Source organism: Agelaius tricolor, unplaced genomic scaffold, assembly GCF_023055355.1.
Source record: "Agelaius tricolor isolate 1412-34295 unplaced genomic scaffold, bAgeTri1.0.p SCAF_3, whole genome shotgun sequence".
Lineage (NCBI taxonomy): Eukaryota > Metazoa > Chordata > Aves > Passeriformes > Icteridae > Agelaius > Agelaius tricolor.
The window spans coordinates 9,311,763-9,330,418 of record NW_027269263.1 but is presented as its reverse complement, the minus strand read 5'-3'; the positions used below and the strand labels follow the sequence as shown (position 1 = coordinate 9,330,418).

Genomic DNA, 18,656 nt, shown 5'->3' with positions numbered 1-18,656 from the left:
CACAGACAACCAGGAAAGCAGCCCTGGAATTAACTTTTTCAGCTCAACAGTTAACACTGGTTCCCTTCTGTGCTGCACTGCATCAGAAGAGCAACAGCAACTCCAGAATGGACATCCAAAATAAAAATCCACTTTTAACAGTAATTTTGAGGTAGGCAGATTAGAACCACTACAAGTCAAAACAATAGCTATTTCTGCTTGAGGTATTGCAGGGTTGTCTAGAATTAGCTCTCTTCAGCCTCATCCATATGACAGAAATAACAGACCCACGACAGCCTGATGCTGTCTAAAAGCTAATTCACAGAGAAGCCTACAAAATTATCAAGGCTAGATGAGCACAGCTCATGACTCTGGAATCATGATTCATGAATGAGAATAGCTGCTCTTGGCACAGCTCTAATGGTTCACAGACCCAGCCACCCAATCCAGCTCTCTCTTGGAAGTTTCACCTCTACTGCTACGACAGCTGGATGCTAATGAATTAGGTGGCTGAACTACCACATTTTAGAGTGTCACTATTAAAGTACACAAGCATGGATTTCTTATATTAAAATGTACAAGTATTTTAACTTTAGCACCTTGGGCCAGAAAGCCAGAGAAGCACACAAAACTCCACGTGCAGTTTGGAGCCATCCTCACTGCAAAAGCAGAAACCTTCAGCAGAAGCAGAGAACTCTTCCAACACCTCGAGTTAAGCTATCCCTGCTCCCAAGTGCAATGACTGGCCCAACTCTGCTGTTCCCAGGACACAACCTAGCTCATTCCAAGCTACCCTCACAAGAGAGAGCACGTCCAGCACAGAAAGCTTTTAAGGCTCAGTTTACAAAGGCTAGAAGAGTATTTAGGAAAAGCATGACTGTATCTTTTCTTTGTCCCTTATGATGTTTCCTAAGCATTTGCTATTGATTATTTTCTGCTGAAATACTTGACCAGATGCACCTTTGCCACAACCCAATCCATGCCTACACTCCACTGTACTACGCTGTGTAAACATCTGGCAGAAAGCATCAACAACTGATTTTCTCACCACCACCTTATTAAGAATCCTATAAAGAGCCTGTAGAGGGTGTTTAACTTCCTGAAGATGGACTACAAAGGCTCACAGGTCTTAAAAATAAAATAAAGCTTCTGCTTCTAGGCACGTTAGGATCCTGAGGCAGCAGTTCTCACTGGTTTTGCACACCTCTACAATACCAGCCACAACTTCAGTGAAGCAGAGATGAAGCCAGTGCAAGCCCACAAGGTGGCATCTTTGGAAGAAGCATTTACCTGGCAATGACCTGAACTCCACACTTTGGAGGCAGAGTTCACTGATTTGGGAATATAGGAACTGGTAGCTTAAGGACACACCACCAAAGCCACATTAAATACAACAACCTAGTGGCTAAGGTAAAAATGCCAGATGCATGATAAAATTTCCAAGTGCAAATGAGGCTGGCAAAAACCCTTTTCCTGCTGGCATGAACTTAATGGCACCAGGGGTCCTGGCAGTGAGTTACTGCCAACACTATTTTATTTTACACCCCAGTTCAAGTCAAGTCAAGAGAACATTGTCTAACAGATCCTACCCAAGTGTCATAAGCTTTACATTACAGAGTGTTGACTAAAATTACTCTTACTCAGACAATGGGGTCTTATTCTTTTGCAGATGCAATATGTTGAGACCAACTAGAAAAAACTTTGAAATTTTTGGTTATTCTCACTTTGCTGTAAGGATTTTTCTAGGGAAAAAAGTGACAGAAGTTTTTTTTCATTTGGCAGGATCCTGCCTCCTCTTTTTTCCACTTCAGCAACTCACAGTGTTTGAAACAATAAAGTAGCAGAGGCCAAAGTTTCAACTGAAAAAGTTGAGGGCAAGAAATGCTTTAATCCTCCTTTCACTGCTAAACTTGCTTCTTATTTAAAGTGAGCAGCAGTTATAGCCATCACAGCCATGGATTTTATTTTTAAAGCATACATTACTACAAAGTTAAATTTAACTGGACTGTCTCCTGATTTACTGTACATTACATCACAGCAAGGGAACATCTGTGAGCTGTAATAAGAGACACAGTAAAAAAGCAGCTTAGAGAAGTGCACTGCTTTACCATAACTTGCAAACACACACATGGTTTCTAGGTACTTTCAACTAACAAAGGTCAGGTCTGTTTGATTGATTAAGTTTAGCAAGATGGAGAAATTCTGTTTAAAATACTGCATTACATCACCACTCAACACACTGCTGTTATAGACAGCTCTTTTTTGAACCAACAGTTTTGTTAGTATTCCACAGTTAGAGGTGAAAACATATTTGCTAGTGATTATTTTTAGTGCAGAACCCATATGATAGCAGCATTCTAGAATAAGCAAAACTGATTCAGCAAAGATGTCTTTCCTTTAGATAAAAAAGATTTTCCAAAGGATGAAGCTAGACTAGCTGCATTATTTATAAAAACAGTTACTTCTGAGAAGCCTTAGGACTTCTTAGAAGCTTTCTCCCTATTGAGAGCTTTACAAGGCAATAGTAGGCATGAAAGACAGGAAATTAAAGGGAAAAATATAAAGTGGTATACTGAATGCTTGTTCCAATTAACCTTCAAATATTAAGTAATTGATTTTGTCCTACTGCTGTTAATAATAAGAACATAAGTGCTTCCATATTAATGAGCTGTGTAAGGTCACTGAAAATTAAATGTTTCTATCATTATGAACATCTGACTTCTTCTTGACTATTCCAGTTTGCACAAACTAAAGGTATAATTTAGAGAACCAGAAGAAAAATCTCTTATATATATATATATATATATATATATATGTAAAAAATCTAAGTAGCTCACGAGCAGTTGTTGCTAAAAAATAAACTACTCATAATTTACAGAGGCAGCTCACTGTAGCTGAAGTTTGGCAGGAATTTATAACACTCCTATCTTGACTGAGTAGTAGAGATGTGCATCCTCAAACATCAGACAGGAGTTGTTTAATTACTGAGTGCAGTGATCAAGGGAGATGCCAAAATTAAAGGCACCAAGCAATTCTGTGCACAGAGAAATGCAAGTTATGTTCAATGAACTGCTACTTGAGTTAACTACAGAACAAAAATGAGATCACTGACTCACAAAAGATCATCTGGTACTGGGCTGTGACAACTAGATGAATACAGACATGCAAAACTGCAAGTGCAGCTGAATGTCATCTACACCAATAATTCTACTGAAGTATTTCCTCACCACTGAAGTATCTGATTACACAACTAAGGTACCCCCAAACTACCCCTGTGTCTTTTCCTCTCAGAGGGTTTGACACAGAGGGAACAGAGCCTTTAACCCTTATTTCAACAATTGGAAGTTAGAAAACAATATTGAAATCTTGTTCAAAGATGATTCCTTGAATACCAAAGCAGAGAAAACTTTCAGAAAACCCCAAGAGTACAGCTACTCCTGAGGGAAGTAAGGACAGGAGTTACACCTACCTGAAGGCTTAGAAATAACATCTTACTACTGCACACCTGATTTTTTCCCCCCTACCTTTTCCATCTGCCAAATCAGGCATTCGGGACTCCACCACCTCCCCTGCAAGTGTTGATGGTCTCACTTATAACATAAAATAGCACAAGGCTGTGCAGAAGGAATAATTTTGTTTAAAGTGCCAAGTATGTAATCAGCTAGCAGAACAAACAGACCTGCTTAACAGGTATTTTGAAGGGTAAAAGTTCTTCAGTTTCAATTCACAATGCAAAGGAGGTGAGCAGTAGATTCTGGACATGACTTGCTCACCTCTAGCAAAACCAAGAAAGGTCTGTCCTAGAAAATGATGGCATTCTAAAAGTAAAAAAGTTGACATCATGTTCAAATTAAAAAAAAAAAAACAACCAGAACAACCAAAACATGACTAACATTTAACTTAAAGTTCTCTCTGATACAGTATCTATAGACTGTTTGAATTACTGTTTTAACTTTTGAACTAAACCCCTACTACATTATATTGACCAAAGATTACTTGTACACACTTCATACCACTTACCTCCAGCTCTACTGATCTCCTGAACTGAACTCTGAGCACTTCTCTGATGGATTCACTGACATTTCGCAGAACAGCTCTTCGGGCCAGCACTAGAAATTAACGTCAGTCAGAAAATACCTTTTAGCTTCATCTCTAAGGTTTTTGTTCAAAGCTGCATTTTCAACTGTGCAGTGCATGAAAAAGCAGGTAGTGAGATCAGTTGCATCAAACAGGTAAGATGAACAACAAGGATAGGGGTGAAGGTGTGACTGTATCCTAAAAAGTGACTGTAAAGTTTAAGGAACTGTAAGTTTATTTTCTCTTGTTTTGTTTTTCCACAGCTAATGTCTTCAGCCTTCTGATAAAAGAAACTTTTAAAGAGCCACTGAGGCATTCAAATGGGAAAGTAGCAGCATATTTGGTCTGACTTGTGAGTGAGTTTGCTGTCACAACACAGTTAAAAGTTTTGTAGGCAACACTGGGAATGCAGATAAGGTCAGACAAAAGCCACAGAAAATATGCATCTACTTTTCTCTTAAATAAAAAGTAAGCAAACATGACATTAATTAATGAAAGGGATATCCAGAGAGTTAGAAAGAGCTTTAAAATCCCTACATCCCAATAGATGTCATGTCTGTTACAGTCACACTTGACACTGTGACTGTGGGTTAAGCAAACAACTGGAAAGTGTTGTGTTGTCATCCTGCATTTACTTTCCATCAATTACTTGCCTACAAAAGTACTCAAATTACATTTTAAAAAAGCCTTCCTCATTACTAGCATAGCTAGATCACCTATATATCTGGAGGATGAGATTATGCTCATTCTGCTTTATTTCTTGCAACTAAGTCTTGAGAGTAAAAAAAATTGCTCAGCACAAAAATGCAGCACTTCTGCAGCTGCCCTGGATTAGTTTGCTGGCACTGTTTTGTTAACAAGCTAGGAAGAGGCAGCAAAACACCACAAAAGCAAACACAGATGCTAAGACAATTAATTTTCAAACACACTAATGTCACTTTTTCTGGTTACAAACACACCAAATCCAATTGAAAGTAAGTATGGGAGGAGGTAAGATACAAACATAAGCTAGTAAGGTGAAATTATAAACATGGTTGCAAAACCCAAACTTTTTTTAAACCAATTCTCCTCTTAAATATGACAACATTACCTCACATGCAGGTGTTTTTTAATAAACAGCAGCAACAACTGAAAGGAGAAACTTACTCAGTCAGAACAATAAACAGTTTGGCAGAACAGTACCATGACAGTAACATTCATTTACAACCAATGAAATGATAAAGCAGCCTCTAACTCAGCACATTTGTATCAGCAATTTTTGAGGACAATTTCATTCTCTGTGCAGTGTAATGTATTTGTAACTCTCTCTCACAATGGACTTCCTTCAAGTGAACTCTATTATTTTTAACAACAAATGATAAATCAATGCTTTTACAGCTCTTTGTCTAAATTTACACCAGAAGGTTCACTTAGTTAATCCAAAATCTGCAATTTAGCTAGGGGTTCATGTTACAGTGGCTTCTGAAAACCAAAATGAAAATGCTGGGGATATCTTACCTGCAGTGACTAAGTAGGCGTCGGGAACGGTGATGTCGCAGACGTACGGCTGCCTGGTGGTTGTCACAGCAGAGGTCACAGCCACCACTTCAGACAAAGTAGTGGTCCTCAGAGGGGTGGAGGAGATTGTCCCTGGGCTGCCTGTAGCACTGGAGGAGATTGTCCCTGGGCTGCCTGTAGCACTGGAGGAGATTGTCCCTGGGCTGCCTGTAGCACTGGAGGAGATGGTCCCTGGGCTGCCTGTAGCACTGGTGGCAGCGGTGGAAGGAGCTGATGGATCAGCACCAGCAGTTACACTGCTTCCTGATGGAACCTCATGTCCAGGGGGAGGGCTGGCAGTCAGAGGGAATTGTGTGGGAGCAAACGACGAGGTCATGGACAGAGATGCTGTAGGAAAGGGCATTATGCCGATGGTGTCAGCATCTGATGCAAGGATGTCAGGGTCTGCGGGAGGAAGGGCTGTGAGGACACTGCCCCTGCTGCCAGATGTTAAAAGCAGCGTGGGGTTAACTGTAGCACCAATATCCTCATCAGAACCCAGAGCAGTTGAAAGTAGAGATGAAGATATGTTTAAGACAGGAGTTGCTGGGAAGGTAGTAAACGAAGAGATCAGATTTGTTTCACTGAGCAAGATGCTGCTGGTAACAGACTGGGTGTCGGAAGTGGGCAGCACCAGGGTAGGAGCCACAGAGGGAGAGGTGGAGAGGGAAGGCTCCAACTGAGAGGTAGCTCCTGTGGCAGCTGAGGTAAACACAACTTCAGAGCCCACTGGCAGTACCGAGGATGCTTCCAGAAACACAGATGACTCTGAGTGAAACTCTGATGATGGCATTATTTCAGGAACCTGTGCATCTGGAAGGGATGATGTATTTGAATGAAAGTATGGTGTTTGGCTAAGATGTAACTGAGAAACCTCGGCATCAGTGGCAGAGCTGACAGTGGTAGCTAAGTCCCAGCTGGTAACATCCTCAGGAAGTACTGATGTCCCAGTCAACAAGGTCTGAGGTAACAGTGTTAATAAATCACTTTGTGTGACAGAGTAAGAATTTAGCATGGTCAGTGATAAAGACAAGTAGCTAGATTCAATAAGAAATGGTGTTGATAAAAGATTGGATGGAAAATCTGAAATATTTAAAGACAGTTCATCACTTGTAGATGTCTTGCCAAGCAAAACCACGGATTCTGATGGCATTAATTCTGGCAGTTCCAGCAAGGTTGTCCGACTGATTGCAAACGACACAACTGGCTCACTGGGGGTGATGGCAGAGTCCAACAGAGCAGTGGTGGCACCAGGAAATTCTACATGAGCACTTGGAGTCAATGAAATTGTTTCCAGAACAGGGAGGGTCTGGGAAACTGAGATGTTCAGTGATGCTTCCCCAGGGAGCTGATAGAAGGAGGGAGATATTGTTATAGGTGTTGTAGTGTCTGTAGTGCTTAATAAAAACATGCTTGAGTCAGGGATTTCTGCAAGTCTTGAAGAAAGTGAAACAACTGGTCTTGATGGAAAAGAAGTATCAAAAATCTCAGGTGTAGGTTCCTCTAATTCATACCCATCAGTAATTATAGTTGTAAATGCAGTTATGCCTTGTACTTCAGAGGCTCTGATGGACAAAGTTTCAGCATCATCGCCTGAGCCCACATCATGTTCTGGGGCAAAGCCTGCTTCTGGCAGAAGGGAAACAGAGTCACAATACAGACAGTAACTGTAGGATCTCGTGAAAGGCACTGGACTCTTGAGCTCACTGACAAGCTCTGACTGACTTGGTATTTCTGAACCAGCAGGCAAATTTGGTGCTGTAGTGGAGAAGTCATGTGTAAACAGGCTGGCATTAAGAATTGTATTCGAGTTCACAGAAATGGCAGCTGAATCAAGAGGGAAAGACACAAGTGGAAGACTAATAGGATAAAAAGCAGGCTCAGCACTGGCTGCTGAAGCTGGTGTGAGCCAGGGAATGCTTGGAGTGGGGTAAGTCCTTCGACTGAGAGATTCTGCTGCCCTGCTACTCACATGGGTGTAAACATCACCATACAGGTCTGCACCTTGCACTGTGGCATCTGGGGCTCCAGGGCTGGTTTCACCCAGCAGCTTGAGATGGAGAGGAGATCCTTCTGAAGCATTCCCAAAAGGCAGAGCTGTTAAACTTGCATTGATGTTTTCCTGTGCCACAACTCCTGTGTCAGAAGGAATGGAAGTGAAAGGAACAGCTGTATTTGGAGGGTACAACAGCAAGTCTCTGCTTGCTGTTAGTTTTTCAGGATCTGGTACAAAAGGCTTTAGCTCCATAAGAGTGTGGCTGCGTTCAGGGACAGCACTCAAGGGAGTCTTCTGCTGTGCTGTTTCTGAGATATCATACAGTGAAGAAAGGACAGATAATGAAGGTGTTAGCAACACAGTTTCTAACATTTCTCTTGATGGCTCTACTGTATTAACTGAGTGATGATCTGTTAAAACTGCAAAAGACTTCACGGGAGGAGTCCACTGTGCCTTTGAAAAGGAGCTAATAAATTCATCATCACTTAGGAATGCCTCATTGCTCCTTACAGAGACATCTACCAACGGCGTACTTCTCCCTTCTGAAATCATGGCTGTTTCTTCTTGGCTAAGTAAAGTCCCATCAAAGGAAGTGGTAACTGATGATAAAACTGTTTGAAGCAAATGACTTTCTTGGGACTCCAAAGTACTTCTTGCTAAGGCTGTTTGTGTCCTGCTGCCTGATATGCTTTCATGCACCGTTGAGAAAAAGGAAAAATTCTGCTGTTCCAAGGATCTCTCATCTAAATCAAGAGGGAGAGAAAAAAAAAAAAAAAAGCCAAAACACAACAGATCAGCACAAGCAGCAAGATTGCCATGAGCAAATGTCACACTGAATATTTCTGGAGACAACTGCCCAGAATTCAAGGGTGAAGACAAAGTAAGTAAAAACCCTCCACAAGCAAGTCAGCACAAATAGTAAGAATTTTTGTGAAACTCCATTCCTTGGAAATGAACAGGACAACACAAGCTCCTCTCAAAGCACTGATATGTCTCTACAGCAGCACTCCAGTAAGACCTGTGGAAGAGCAGAAAGTGCCTCCTCCCTCTTACCTGGGCAAGGTTACACTCCATGGCAACTAGTGGTCTCCCAAAGCAAACACATCAGAAAAGGAAATGAGGAACAATTCACGGGAAAATCTACATCATTTTAGGTGTTTTCCTCTCCTTTAGTATACCTTAATTTCCTCTGATTTCATTCTTTCTTAATATTAAGGTCACTAAAAGATCTACTCTGTTCATGAACCAGATCCTCCCCCTCATATCAGAAATGAGTGACACCAGAGATGAAGAAGGGTTCCCTTTTTCATAAGGCCTGGTATCAACAGGAAGAATTTGCTAACATGTTGTGACACATTTGTAATATGTTATTTTTACATTGTCCACCATTCATCTGAAGTCTGGCCTGTTAACAGTCACTGACAAATTGCTTCCTTACACAATTGCTATGTTTATTCACAGCCCTCTATAGGACTGCTAATGAAGAATAAAGAAGAGGCCACCTGTAATAAAGCCTTCACTCCCCTAGTTTGCAGAGCTCAAGTAGTAATGGCCAGATTCAAACACAAAGGAGAAAAAGTTGAGAATTCACTACATATTTCAACAAATAAAATACTCTCCTCTCTCAAAAAGCATTCTTGGGTTACAGAGAAGATCTGTATATAAGCTTTTCCAAGAACAGATGAGTTTGGCAGAGAAAAGGCTGATTGCTTTCCTGAAATGTTGAGATTGGATTAATAGCATTCAGAGCTGAATTATTAAAGGAAATCACAGAAAACTGCAGCAGAATATTTTTCAAGGGTACACACAAAGCATTCATCTTTAAGTTATCTAGCATGCCTGATCACCCTATTTTCACATGGGAGTGTCCAGGCAGTGCTGCTGGAACCCACTGGCAACACCCATTAACAAGGCTGGAGGGGCAGGAATCACATCCAGTTAAACCACCAGGGACCAGTTTAAAGTAAAAACAAGCATACACATTATAAAGCGCTGGACAAGTGATACAGCACACAGCTCAACTGCAACCACATCTGTAACCCTTTAGAGGATGCCTTGAATTCAGTAACTCACAGAAAGTCCTGCAGGAATAGCTCACCCATCTGTTTCCCAGTGTCTAACACCACTTTCCAGAGGTGACAAAACTGCTGTTCCTATCCCCTTCTCCCTGGTCTCTCTGCTGAACTCCTTGACACAACTTTTCAAGTGCTGACACACTGAATTGATAAATTTTGAAGGTGCTGATCTGAAAAGCACAACTAGGAGAGTTAATGCTTACCACTGATCACACCTAAGTGAATGCTGTGATTATATCCTTTATTTTACAAATGCCACGCACAACGTTTTGTAGCATAACAGATACTATTCTCTCAAGCAGTCCTAATCCATTTTTTTCCTCCTCAAACTCACTGTAGGCATTACCAGCTTTATGATGCTTAGTTGGAGTATGATGATAAGATATCCTGCCTTACAATGCTCTAAGGTGAAGAACAAGAAGACAAGAAAAACACTCTTGTAAAAGCTATGTAAGACAAGTAAACAAGTCTATCCTCAACCTCTTCAGCACAGGTCAGATGCCTGAACACGACACAGTGCAGAACAGTGCAGCCACCATGGAATAACAGCTTTCACAAAGAGTTAACATGAGTACCAGACAAAGCAGCTTCCAAGAAGCACAGAACCAAAATGCACCCTGACACAGCTCTGCTAGCTGACCAAAAGTTGCTCAACTTTTTTTTCATTGCTAAAAGCCTCCTTGGCCTCATTCTTTGCTTTGACTTACACTTCCAACCTTTACTTTTCTCTTTGTGACATTCTGAGTAAGCAGGGAGTTACTTAAGGAAGACTTACAAGGCTATGGACCAAACATTGCCAAAATGAACCACTTCTCTCCCTGTATGCACGTGCATTTCCTTTTAGGCAGCCCTGTAAAATCCTGCCCAGGTTTGGTACTTTGGACACCAAACCCTTGCTTACAGTGAATTCCACATTGCAGACAAACATGGTACCAGAGAAGGTTACTCCTTCTTCACCACAGCTTCATGTTGTAAATCTCTGCAGCAGTGCACAAGGCAGCTGTGACAGCTCCAACATAATGAGCACAGTGAATACAGCTGACAGTTAATATGACCAGACAGAGCTGAATACTCATACTAATTAGTAACTGCACTTTTGATCAGGTATCTCCACAAATCTTTGACTCAAAGCTAGAGGTGATGCCACAAAAACAATTCTACTGCCTGGCTATGCCTATACTGTGCACCATGTTCCTTCACCCACAGAGAGCCACTTTATTTTTGTTCAGCTTGACTGGGGAGCTGGCACATGGCAAGATCCTGCTGGAAGTAAGTGAATGTCACAGAAAAGATGCTCTGAAGAGTTAAGTGCATAACCCTAAGCTTTCCAACAGACGTGTAGAACAGGCAAGGCTTTAAATTCTTTCTGGCTTTAGAATATGGTTTTTAAATTTTTTGGATGGTCTGATAATATTTTTTTTCCTTGAAAGACAAAGGAATAGTAAATTAATATTTCATCACACAGTTGTGCCTTGCCTCTTAATGTAAAGAATCTTGCCACTGATGCCAGGAAGGAAAGAACACAACTTCTGAAATAAATGTTTCATTTTTTGGAAGGAAAACACACGGTGTCTTGAGAAAGTTACAAGCTCTAAGACAAAGTAAGAGCACTGTTACCTATGGTGAGTGGAAATAGGAAAAATTCGCCTATGCATGCAGGATTTTGAAACAAACCAACCAGCAAGTTTACAAGTTGATGTTCCACCCTATTTACTCTGCTCAGTGTTTCAGAAGCAGGGAGCATTAGTGATACGCCATTAATAATACAAATTAGTGTTTTCTGTCAACTCCACAGAACAGTGCACCACTTGAATAGCGCTTGTCAGGACTGAGCGTGCCTCTCAGGGAGAGCAGATGGGACGCGTGGCAGATGTGTTTGGGAGCAGCCAGACAGCCCACAAAGAGGCAGGCAAAGCAAAGGAGAAAGGGAAGGAGGAGAAGGCACACCATGGCATGACAGTCAGCGCAGAGTGGCTGCTCTGGCTGTGCTGTGGGACAAAGGAAGCAGACAGATTGCACATGTTCTGCTGCATCTCAATGCCGTGGCTGCACAAAGCTATTGATGAATATCAACGCTGACTTGTTTGCTTGCACAGCTGTCACTGTCGGGTGACTGCTCCCCGTTCCCGTTCAGATGGGCTCACATCAGACAAGCCAAACTCCACCAGGCTGATAACAATATGAAAAAGAATAGATAGCTTAGGGAACAAAGCTGTGATCCCAAGCCACAGCAAAGGCACGGAAAGACGAGCACTAGTGGCAGGGGCCACAGGAGTCACAGATGGCACTGCTACAATGCCACAGCTCAGACAATGACACTGGGACATGGGAGGAGCAGTAACATAGGAAATCTGCTGGTGGCCTTCGGGGGGGCAAGCTCTCTGCTGCTCCTGCTGCCCCCCAAAACAACTAGCTGGTGTCACAAGTAATGCAACCTGTCACTGAAATGAGCGACCCCTGAAACTGCCAAATCTGAAATTATAGCAGCACAGCCGTGCCCTGCTAAGGCTGCTGCAACGTGTGAATTTGGCAAGGACAGAAGCTTCTCATGACTACAGCAAAGGACTGCTGCAGTCCACAGAGTTCTTTGGTGACAAAAATATACCATGTCTGCACGCCAGAAAACTACAGCAAGTTCATAAACCAGAAACTAGACTAGTCATTCTTCCAGATAGCAATTACAGGGATGCAGATTGCATTACCTTCCTGTAGCTGCAGTGCTAAAAAGTAATGTCTGCTCTGTAACCTGTAATAAATAGAAGAAAGGATGTTTTAAACATATATTTGTAATATACATGTATATATACATGCATATATACATTACATATATATACTGATATGCTTTTCTATATTCTTCATTTATAACAAATATTCTTCCACGTATTTTTTAAATGCAGGATCCAGATGTAATCTCACTTCTGTCACTGATGCCTCATGTGACTTCAAAAAAGTTGCATCACTTTTCTGCGCTCTGCTATTAAGATACGGCAACTGTACACTACCACAATTCTCAATATTTACTAAAAAGTCAGTAATTTTCTATATTATCATGATATTCAATCAAAGACAGGTACAGGCATGACAACAAAGACATGAAATCTTTACTTGTAATAAAAATTAGGCCTTAACAATAGAACAAGTAATTTTCACTCTATTATTTTTGAGAAACTAAGTTATGAATAATAAAGTTTGCAAACAACAGAAAATGCCAGCAGACTAGCAGCAAAAAAGTTCAAAACTAGTATCACTTAAAAAAAAATCTTCAGTGTACTAACACAATGACCAACAAAATTAAATTTTAGTAGCTATGTTTTTAAGGCAAGGAGAAAAACTGCTCTTTTACTGCTACCCATTGTTTCAAACAGATGTGTTTTAGGTAAAAAGGAAATCAATGCTACATACATTCCAAATATTACGGTAAAATTCCTGACTAACTACATAATAGGAGCTCCCAAATTATTAAAATTAAAGCTATGAGCTCACTAGGAATAGTCACCACTTGAAACATTTACCTGATTACGGCATGGAGCAGCATATCCCACTTAAGGGAAGCTTTTGATAACATATATTTTAACTTATTCTTCCAGAAATGGGTAGTAGGAAATTGAATGCAGCATAGGACTCAAGACCACCCAAGGGTAGAAAGAATGATAGAAGCAAATGGATCTGAAAAAAAACTTAACTCTTCCTCCTACAGCTTAACACTTAATAACTTCCTAATTTATTTAACAGGATTTAGTACAGCTTCCACCAAAAAAGCTTGTATGCATTAGGTCATTGCAAAAAATTTATATAGCTCCCTTGTGCAAGCCTCTAACTAAATTTCTTAGGTGTCTGGCTTGTAGGAAAATACCAGTCACAGAAGCATGTGCAGACGAAAAGCTGTCTGCTTTCTTCTCTGGGAGGCATTAGGCACGGATTGAACAGTGACAATAATTACCCCTGGCACACAAAAGCCAGGGAGAGGAGGGGATGGGAGCCTGAACTGTCCCTCCCTTCCCAGGCTCCAGCTCACAGCTGCTCTGCGGGGCTCCCTGCAGATTTTGGAAGGTTCTGGTCCCTGGAGCATATGCTGCACCCCTGCCCAGTGCACCGTCAGGGCAGCAAGGGACACAAACCATACTAAGTCTCAACAGTTCTTTCTCAAAGATGTTGATTTTCTTACTGTAAAAGAATCTCTCACCATTTACCAGATGCTCATATGAATTTTAACTAATGAAGCTGCTTGTACCACCTGAAAGGCTAAAAGAAAGAGAAAGTAATGAAATTGAAAAATTATGCTGTCTCAGACCTCTTTCTCACTGCAGTTGATGAAAAAATTTCATGACACAAAAATCTGTATTATGAGGAAAATAAGTGTTACTAGGAAGAAGCAGGCAAAGTGAGTGCCTAGGTACACACATGCTCACTTTTACATATTTCAGGTTTGAATACATAGCCAAAAAAGATCAGGAACATCTTGAAGTCATTCTTCACCCACATGCACAGCTGTGGTTCAGCTGCTGCCCAGGTGCAAGTAGACAAGAACCTCTCCCTGCTGCACAGCAAACAAGCACAAGCTTCCATCTCTGTATGAGGAGAAAACGTGCACCACAGCACAAAGGGGCTAAGACAAACCTGCTGGCCAGCAGAGTTATGAAGGCTTTGTAAAGAAAGAGGTTTAGAAGGCAGCCTAACTGCATTTCATACTCCAGTCAAAACATACACTACAAAATCCTCATGAACTCTTGCATTTGGCAGCCAATACCAATGAACCTGTAACAGCAGGCACTGGCACTGACATTTTTTTCCTTCTCCAACACTTAAGCCACCCTCAAAATTTCCTTTAGGACATTTGCTAGTAACCATCACGTTGTTAAAGACCTGTAGGCAGTCTGAGATTCCAACTTCCACTCTATGGCCAATGGAAGAGCTCAGGAGGAAACTTGTGATCTATGCTCTGATCCAGGAATCTTCCTAACATAGCCACTGCTGAAGCAGAACAGGACCCTTTAGTAGTTTACAGTAAATGGCAGACTAAAAGAAAAAGAACCCACAGTTTGTCTTTATTTCATGCCACTATAACACATTCTGTTTTGCATGAGAAAGATCGAAAACTGTGCAACCCAAGGAAAGCTTTCTGTAACAGAAGGTAACAACAAGCAGACCACCAGGTCAGGCATTATGGCCAGGAGAACATAGAGAAGGGGTCAGAGTGAGCCACTCCACCATCCACTCCATAAACACAAGCACAAAGCGAGATCCACCTCCCAAACATTACTACAACCTTTGGAAAACCGTGACTCAGCTAAGAAGTGGGCTGGGAACAAAGCCCATGCACAGAAGAGTTTGCTATGCCTACACAACACCTGCAAACCCCAAGGATACAGAAATCCTCTCCTGTGGAACTGCATGAAGCTCTTACAGCACCAAGATGCCTCGAGCTGACAGTCCCTCTCTAGAACTCCTCTGAAGCAAATTAGCTGTGACAATTCACTCCCTTTCCAACATCTCAGAGAGGAGAAAAGTAGATGTTTCTGACACTGAAGCCTTCCATGGCCACTGTGCCTTTCTGCAGACCATCACCCACAGCTGAGGACAGCAGTGCCTCCATGCAGAGCTCGGTGCTCCAACAGGACCGGCTGTCTGGCCACGCACACACAGGCACAGAAACCACACATCAAATCCCAGTTCAAAGTGTAGCTTTTGCTGGGAGCATTCACGCTTTTTTTGGCACTTCGTTGTACATGACATCATTGTGTGGGAAGCCATATGCTAGAGATAAAGTACACACAAACTTGAATTGACTTTACAAATGTTAATTCTAAGAAAAACTCTCATCAGATTTGCTCATTGGGATAACCAGGTCACATTTTTAAAATGTAAAAGCTTTCCTTCCCCCCACTTCCTTTTTTTTTTTTTTCCTTTTTAATTGCTTTCTGCACAGCAACTTGATTTTTAGTCTCTAAGCAGGCAGTGTCAGTTTTCATCCAACTGAATGACTAGTGAAAAGCTTTATGTTTATACTCAACACTGCAGTGTCCACCAAAATGCAGATCCTGCAAGCTTCTGAAAAGACCAAATAAATTCCTACCAGCCTCTTTCTTAGTGCAGGTGACAGATCGCTGAGTGGCATTTTGCACACAAGCAAAAAAATACATCCTTAAAACGAAACAATTTTACTTCTTACACTGCATTATCACTATAAAATCTCTACAAGCAATGAAATGAGAGAGCCTGAAGACAAGAGTAACTGTCTAATTAAAACAGATCATACGCTGTATCCTAGAAACCCGGTTATCCACAGGGACTCTCTTCATTGACACATATCCTTAACTGTGCTGTGCTACCAACAGAGGAAAAATACCCTTGACTGAGCTTTAAGTTGCTCAGGTCAGCAGGCTTGCTGCTCCAAAATCCTGTTACTTCAAGGAATAAATGGAAGCCCCAACCTGCAGCACCTGAAAGCAGCTCCTGTGAGAGGCTAATTCATAAGCCTTCCGCTACAGACACAAAAGCACGATGAAAAAATCTGAAGATGAGATTTTCAGCTGGCAGGGTACCATCACTCTGTATTGAACTCAGAACAACAACTTCATTGCTCCGGGGCCAGATCGCAACAATATGCCTGTACATGCTTAATTTTTCAAACAGTTGTATATGAATAAGCAAATAATACCAAAAATCTCCTGCTCAGTTGGATATGAAGGCATTTAGTGGTACTCGCAGCATGTATCACTTGGCAAATCAAGGCACATGAAAGAGAATCTGTCAACGCATTTTCACAGGAAAAGGAGATCTCAAAGAAAAGCTGGGAAAGAGAGCAGAACAGTCCCAGCTACCCCAGCCTTTGAGGCTGAAAATAAGCGTTTCACCAAAAGAGTGCTGAAAACATGGAAAGAAAAGGGACATTCAAAGAGATGGAACAGAAATTCAAGAAGTACTCATGTACATTTAAGTGGAGGTTACCTAAGCTTTTTCTTTACAATGTGCAATTGTTATTGACCTTGACCTCACCTGGAAAAAGAGAAATTAAAAAAAAAAAAAAAAAAAAAAGACATCCCACCCTGTAATAGAGCAACTGCATGACACCAAAGATCAGACTTCTGCCATAATTCATACCCATAGAACTTCCAGAAGGCAATTTCCTGGCAAAATTACTAGAAAGAAGGCAACAGAAGTATTACTTCAAACAATAAGACCCATACAAGAACTTAAGCAAAACAAACAAAAATTACCTTCTCTAGAGGTTGTCAAACTTAGGCATCCATTTACAACATAGACAAATTCCGTGCAGATATTTTTATTAGAGATTCTGGAACTGCACTGGCTTTAAGAATAATTATTTTATCAAGGATGTTTTCCTGTGCAAGTATCTCAAGATCTAGCAACTCATTCTTGTCTTTTTGTTCTTTTCTCCTTAGCAACATACTCCAAAGATGACAAGTAAAGAAACTGCAGTAGCTTGCTTCTGCAGAGAAATGAAACTTGCCCAAAGCCTTTCCTTCCACGTCCTTAATGCAATCCAACAGCCCTCATCAGTGCTCTCAGAGCACTCTGCTGGAAACACGTTATCCTGAGCTACTGCTGCCCAAGCTTCCAGACCTGGGAACAACTTCATGACCAGCACAAATGAGTTCAGCTCAGCCAGCTCCAGCCAGGTTAGACCCTCTTTTCCCAGCACAGAAGTTGGTGAAGCTGTGACACCACCAGTTATCAGACATGCCTACTAAAATACCCAGGATTGTAAGGTGTAAGTCTTCTACTTCGCGGTACTCTTTTTTGCTTTAGTGTCGCGTGGCCTCCCAAACTTAGCATAAAGGAGCTGTGGATACTGAAGTCCCCAAGTCATGGCAGTAAGACTATCCTGTAATAAGAACTACAGTTTCTCCATGGCCCTAGAAACTTCACAGCCTCAGTTAACAACAGGAAAAAAAAAAAAGGAGTAAACATTATGTTACTAAGAGTAGCAGAAATAAACCATAAAAGGATCTGCTGGAGGAAACGATGAATATATAGATAATCCAAAAAGAGAATCTAAGCATAGATTATATATTTCTTGTGTACAGGACAACCAGGAAGGTAACCAAACAACTGTCAAGAGAAGTATATGGGAGTGGAAAGCATTTCACAGTCATACTTTATGGGGCAGTCTGCTCACAGCATGTTTTACAGGAACAATATCTCTTCAGAAACATCACAAAGTAAAACTTTCTAATTCATATATTGGAATTGGAAAAACAACAATAAAAAGGGCAGGCAAGGAATCTCTTCTTACCAAAACTTAGCACATACCAGCCAATTTAGAAACAATCTAGGGAAACAGATCCATTCATGTGCCTTTCTCAGGCAAGACTACCAGCAGAGCAACTGAAACACATTTCAGAACAACTGAGCATTAAAAAAACGAAGAAACCACAGCACAGCTCGGAGAAGATGTTTGTATTATAACTGACATTTGTCAGAGGCATTCAAGAAAACATATTTACCTTAAAGCAGCAAGGAGGAAAAAAGTGGGCAAGGCATCATTCACAGGTGGATAACACCAGCCAGACTGACACATTCAGAAATAATCACTGCACACTTGTCACCTTGGCTGACAACGACTACTCAAGATCCTGCAGTACAGCTTGGCTGGGAATTGCTACCAAGGCAAATGATGACACTGAAGAAATGTTCCAAGTCCTTGACAGGACCTTTCCTGGCCCTTTAGCTCCCTGGGTCATCTCATCCCTCCACGTCTCTACTGTGCAAGACTACCTAAGGTTCCAAACTCCCCCCATTAGTGCTCAGTAAAGCTACAGACATGAGACAGCAAGGGTTGGAAATTGCAGCACACGTTGATCAAGCACAGGTCCAGAGATACCACTCTATGTACCACACATGGCACTGGTAAAAACAGTCTCTGCTGAAAAAAACTGGGCCAGGTTTAAAAGGTACTCAGGTGAATCTCACATCTGGTTAGAACCAGCCTCATTCCCATGCACTCTGGAGAAAGCAACTGGGGAACAGGG

At 41.4% G+C, this 18,656-nt stretch overlaps 1 protein-coding gene across 6 annotated transcripts in view; it reads right to left on the bottom strand.

Annotated features, from left to right (window-relative positions):
- KIAA1549 (KIAA1549 ortholog) overlaps positions 1-18,656 on the bottom strand; it is a 143,050-nt gene that overhangs the window by 65,988 nt on the left and 58,406 nt on the right. For 5 of the 6 annotated variants that reach the window (XM_071422382.1, XM_071422387.1, XM_071422383.1 and 2 more), the window contains exons 2-3: positions 5,554-8,331; positions 4,000-4,088 (exon numbers count right to left, since the gene is read on the bottom strand). In XM_071422382.1, coding sequence (XP_071278483.1) covers positions 4,000-4,088; positions 5,554-8,331 — 2,867 coding nt within the window. The remainder of the gene's footprint in view (positions 1-3,999; positions 4,089-5,553; positions 8,332-18,656) is intronic. The other variant, XM_071422385.1, reaches the window with a different exon arrangement.